The sequence below is a fragment of the Gymnoscopelus microlampas genome, assembly GCF_963454915.1.
Source record: "Gymnoscopelus microlampas genome assembly, chromosome: 13".
Taxonomy (NCBI): domain Eukaryota; kingdom Metazoa; phylum Chordata; class Actinopteri; order Myctophiformes; family Myctophidae; genus Gymnoscopelus; species Gymnoscopelus microlampas.
This window is the reverse complement of record NC_139950.1, coordinates 1088624-1094476: the sequence shown is the minus strand read 5'-3', so window position 1 is coordinate 1094476 and position 5853 is coordinate 1088624. Positions and strand designations below refer to the sequence as shown.

The following is a 5853-nucleotide window of genomic DNA, read 5'->3' as shown; positions in this document are numbered from 1 at the left end:
TATTCATAAATATTCATATTCCGTGTAAGTACTGTCTGTAGCTGTCTTTCATCTTTCTGTCTTTAGGTCATTCTCTGTCTGAAGATCTCTCAACCCATTGGTCACCTTACTTTCTAATGATGATGAACACTACTTGTATTGTTATATTTTCATTATCATTATCATCATTTTCATTATCAATGTTATAATCATTATCATATCATTATCGTTATAATTATATTTAGTATATTTTATTGTATTATGTATTTATTTGATGGTGCCCTAATTCATAAAACAAGGTGCAGCAACAGGGTGCAGGTTTTTGGAACCATTGCATCAATTGCACCAATCAACTGGAACATTGCAAGACATTTTGCTTTGCTGAATCGCTTTGTTGCTCAAACTAAACGCAGGGTTTTCAGTCAAAATCCTCTTCCTCTTCGCCACCCTCTCCCTCGTCCTCAGCAGAAGCATCTTGGTATTGTTGGAACTCGGACACCAGGTCGTTCATGTTGCTCTCGGCCTCGGTGAACTCCATCTCATCCATGCCCTCGCCGGTATACCAGTGAAGGTAGGCCTTGCGGCGGAACATGGCCGTGAACTGGTCTGAGAGGCGTTTGAACACCTCCTGGATGGCTGTGCTGTTGCCTATGAAGGTGGACGACATCTTGAGGCCACGGGGCGGGATGTCACAGACGGCCGTCTTGGCGTTGTTGGGGATCCACTCCACAAAGTAGCTGCTGTTCTTGTTCTGCACTTTGGTAATTTCTGACTCCACCTCCTTCATGGACATGCGTCCACGGAACATGGTAGCGACCGTCAGATAACGCCCGTGGCGTGGATCGCAGGCGGCCATCATGTTCTTGGCATCAAACATCTGCTGGATCAGCTGTGGCACGGTGAGCTGCACGTATTGCTGGCTGCCTCGGCTGGTGAGCGGAGCAAATCCAAGTAGGAAGAAATGCAGCCTGGGGAAAGGAATCATGTTTACAGCCAGCTTCCTTAGATCGGCGTTGAGCTGCCCTGGGAAGCGCAGGCAGGTGGTGACTCCGCTCATGGTGGCAGAGACCAGGTGGTTGAGATCTCCGTAGGTGGGCGTGGTGAGTTTAAGGGTGCGGAAGCAGATGTCATACAGGGCTTCGTTGTCAATGCAATACGTCTCATCCGTGTTCTCTACCAGCTGGTGGACGGACAGTGTTGCATTGTAAGGCTCTACCACCACGTCTGACACCTTAGGAGAAGGCACAATGCTGAAAGTGTTCATGATCCTGTCTGGGTATTCCTCTCGGATCTTGCTGATTAGCAGAGTACCCATCCCTGACCCGGTTCCTCCTCCCAGGGAGTGGGTCATCTGGAAACCCTGGAGGCAGTCACAGTTCTCTGCCTCCTTCCTCAACACATCCAGGACAGAATCCACCAGCTCTGCTCCCTCCGTGTAGTGACCTTTAGCCCAGTTGTTACCAGCACCGGTCTGACCAAAGACAAAGTTGTCTGGTCTGAAAATCTGACCGAAAGGACTAGACCTCACCGTGTCCATGGTGCCTGGTTCCAAGTCCAACAGCACGGCCCGTGGAACATACTTGCCACTTGTTGCATGGTTATAATAGACGTTGATTCTTTCCAGCTGTAGATCGCTGTCCCCGTTGTATGTCCCAGTGGGGTCGACCCCATGTTCGTCACTTATGACCTCCCAAAACTTGGCTCCGATTTGATTGCCACATTGGCCAGCCTGCATACTCACAATTTCTCTCATCTTGTCTATATGTCTCTTGCAGTCTCTTACTGTGTTTAGATCCCTTTTTCTTTTCTTTCTTCTCCAAGGTTAGGTAAAATAAATATAATGCCATTTTGGTGCTACAGCACCTTATATAACTGACCAAGTTTTGGTTTGACGTCACACACAAAATAAACATAAATATGTGACGTCAGTTGCTCTCGCTCTTTGAGCGATTGGTTCTGTGTCACCTGAATCCTCGGGTTAGGGACTACCTAGACCCCTGGATTCGTGTACCAGGTGAATATCATCTTCCTGCATAACAGGCCTACACCCACCTAACACCATCCAGCCACAACGGCTAGCTGAGAAGCTCACTGCGATGCAGGTTAGCTGCTTTCTTTTATATATAAATGGTTTTAGAGCAGAAATTTCACCTGCCTGTAACTTATTTTCATACGCAGATTACTAATGGTATCGCATCAAGATGAATCAGTGGTAGAGAAGACGTTAAGTGATGAGCTTAAACTAGTTTTTGACTCGCTGTGATTGATTGATTGATTGATTGATTGATTGATTGATTGAATACTTTATTAGCAGTTTGCAGGAAAAAGCACATGAAAGTACAGTTCAATACAAGGTCAGCTAAGAGGATTTAAAACCCAAGAAAGCCTATGGCTTGTTTCCATTGGGGTCCTTTGTCTGTCAGACAACAGATTATCTCTTCATACTGGCAAGACAGAAGCCATACTTTTGGCTCCACAATTAGATTGGCTAGATCCCCTGGTTTTCTTAATCAAAATTGGCGACGTCCTAATTCAGTTAAGGACGAGATAAACTACCTCGGTTGCATTTTAGACAGTGGGCTGTCTGATGAGTATATGGCACAAAAAAAACTCACCAAGATAAATCAGCGTATTAAGTTCTTGGCCAGAAAAGCTTATTTTCTTGACAGTCAGTCCTACCCATGCTGGCTGGGGCATCAGTACAGTCACTTTGACTATGCTGCTACCTGCTGGTGTACTGGTCTCTCTCAAAAGCTTCAAACGGCACAAAGCAAATTGATCAGAGTCATTTGTGAGGTCTACCCACATACTCATTTGGACCAAAAAAATGTCAACAGACTTAATTGGCTGTCCGTTGAAAAGCGCACCCTATACATCAAGCTGCTTCTCACTTTTAAAATAGTTAAAGATACAGTGCCAAAGTATTTGAAAAAACATTTTGGACTTTGAGACTTTTTTTGGAGAGACGCTTTCTTTGTTTTGCCCTTGGTAACAATGTTTAGCTTCTTATAGTTTGTAATGCCCTCCTTTTTTCCCTTTTATGTTGTGACTGTGTTGTTTAGAGAAACACAATGGAAACTAGAAAAAGTGCTCCTCGGAGCACAGGTCTCCGCCAGGTCGGGTACGTTATTGTGGCCTCCTGGTGGCGCTATAATAGGCCAATGTGAAAAGGGTGCCATTTATTCTTAGGTCGTTCACGCCAATCGGACACTGCATTCCTAATTTGAGGCATTTTGTTCCAAACATGTGTTTTGCTAAATTAGACCTGCTGGTGGCGCTATAACAGGCAAATGTGAAAAAGGGTGGCATTTCTTCCTTGGCCTAGTGGGAATGTGTTTGTGAAATTTCACGGAAATCGCAAACTGCGTTCATGATTTGAGGCATTTTGTTCAAAACCGACCAATCCTGCAAATTTTGGAAGCGAACCTTAGCCAATGAGGATGGAATATGGGAAATCGGACAGATCCGTGTTGATCACATGTATAGAGATACTGTGTAAAATGGGTTTTGCAGAAATCGGCCTCCAGGTGGCGCTATAACAGGCCCATGTGAAAAATTTGAGGCAGAGGTTCTGAATTGGCATCCAGGGAGTGTGTGTGCACAGTTTCGCAGCGACCGGGCCAACGGTGCCAGAGATTAGCTGGTAACACACGGACAGGACACACACACGGACGGACAGACGGACGGAGGGTAAAACATACTCTCTCGCCATGCCTTTCGGCGGAGACAATAAGCCTTTATTGTGTTTTTATGCTCAGTGATATTGTGTCTGCTGTATGTTTGGAAGTGCTCATGTGCTCTTTCCTTTTATCACCCAAAAAATCATTCATTCATTCATGGTTTTCTTTTAGATGTTGGGCCGACAACCGCTGGAAGGACTAACTTCCCACTCGGCAGCTTACTCCCTCGGGTCCTCCACGATAGACGCGTCTGGTTTGAAGTCGATCAGTCCTCCGGTTCTCAAGATATGCGGGACACACAGATTCTGTGCATTTAACGATTAATATTGTATCAATAATTTGTATATTCATTCACTCATTTATTTATGTTTATTTTGTGTGTGACGTCAGACCAGCTTCTATATGTAAGGGGTTGTAGCGTGAGAATGCCATCAAAATTGTTTTATCTTGTTTTATACTGTTTATCTTAGCGATATAGTTAAATTCATTATAGATAGGGGCATAGTTAAATTCATTATAGATAGAGGCAGAGGTTTTGGACTACAAGAACAATGAGGGAAATTGTGAGTATGCAAGCCGGCCAATGTGGCAATCAAATCGGAGCTAAGTTTTGGGAGGTCATAAGTGACGAACATGGGGTCGACCCCACTGGGACATACAACGGGGACAGCGATCTACAGCTGGAAAGAATCAACGTCTATTACAACCATGCAACAAGTGGTAAGTATGTTCCTCGGTCCGTGCTGTTGGACTTGGAACCAGGCACCATGGACACGGTGAGGTCTAGTCCTTTTGGTCAGATTTTCAAACCAGACAACTTTGTCTTTGGTCAGACCGGTGCTGGTAACAACTGGGCTAAGGGCCACTACACGGAGGGAGCAGAGCTGGTGGATTCTGTCCTGGATGTGTTGAGGAAGGAGGCAGAGAACTGTGACTGCCTCCAGGGTTTCCAGATGACCCACTCTCTAGGAGGTGGAACCGGGTCAGGCATGGGTACTCTGCTAATCAGCAAGATCCGAGAGGAATACCCAGACAGGATCATGAACACTTTCAGCATTGTGCCTTCTCCTAAGGTGTCAGACGTGGTGGTAGAGCCTTACAATGCAACACTGTCTGTCCACCAGCTGGTAGAGAACACAGACGAGTCATACTGCATTGACAACGAAGCCCTGTATGACATCTGCTTCCGCACCCTTAAACTCACCACGCCCACCTACGGAGACCTCAACCACCTGGTCTCTGCCACCATGAGCGGAGTCACCACCTGCCTGCGCTTCCCCGGTCAGCTCAACGCCGATCTAAGGAAGCTGGCTGTAAACATGATTCCTTTCCCCAGGCTGCATTTCTTCCTACTTGGATTTGCTCCGCTCACCAGTCGAGGCAGCCAGCAATACGTGCAGCTTACCGTGCCACAGCTGGTCCAGCAGATGTTTGATGCCAAGAACATGATGGCCGCCTGCGATCCGCGGCACGGGCGTTATCTGACCGTCGCTACCATGTTCCGTGGACGCATGTCCATGAAGGAGGTGGAGTCGGAGATGACCAAAGTGCAGAACAAGAACAGCAGCTACTTTGTGGAGTGGATCCCCAACAACGCCAAGACGGCCGTCTGTGACATCCCGCCCCGTGGCCTCAAGATGTCCTCCACCTTCATTGGCAACAGCACAGCCATCCAGGAGGTGTTCAAACGCCTCTCAGACCAGTTCACGGCCATGTTCCGCCGCAAGGCCTACCTTCACTGGTATACCGGCGAGGGCATGGATGAGATGGAGTTCACCGAGGCCGAGAGCAACATGAATGACCTGGTGTCCGAGTTCCAACAATACCAAGATGCGTCTGCTGAGGACGAGGGAGAGGGTGAAGAAGAGGAAGAGGATTTTGACTGAAAACCCTGCGTTTAGTTTGAGCAACAAAGCGATTCAGCAAAGCAAAATGTCTTGCAATGTTCCAGTTCTTTGGTGCAATTGATGCAATGGTTCCAAAAACCTGCACCCTGTTACTGCACCTTGTTTTATGAATTCATCCACCATAATATAAAACAACTTAATCTTAAAAAAATACAATAGAAATTGTAATTATAGATATCGTTATTGATCCCGTGGGTGAAATGCAATTGAAAGATGGTAATAATAGATGAATAGAAGAATAATGATAATAATAATAAATACAATGCTAATATAATAATACAATAATA

General features: G+C 46.0%; 2 protein-coding genes across 2 annotated transcripts; one reads left to right on the top strand and one right to left on the bottom strand.

The window, feature by feature from the left end:
- Positions 1–397: 397 nt before the first annotated feature.
- LOC311058116 (tubulin beta chain-like) lies at positions 398–1732 on the bottom strand (the record flags this gene model as incomplete). The annotated part of the gene is made up of 1 exon (XM_084075422.1): positions 398–1732. One exon carries the CDS (start codon positions 1730–1732, stop codon positions 398–400), a length of 1335 nt encoding a protein of 444 aa, XP_083931548.1.
- A 2478-nt stretch (positions 1733–4210) lies between these two features.
- On the top strand, positions 4211–5545 carry LOC311058115 (tubulin beta chain-like; the record flags this gene model as incomplete). Its single annotated transcript, XM_084075421.1, has 1 exon — positions 4211–5545. One exon carries the CDS (start codon positions 4211–4213, stop codon positions 5543–5545), a length of 1335 nt encoding a protein of 444 aa, XP_083931547.1.
- Between the last annotated feature and the right edge of the window lie 308 nt (positions 5546–5853).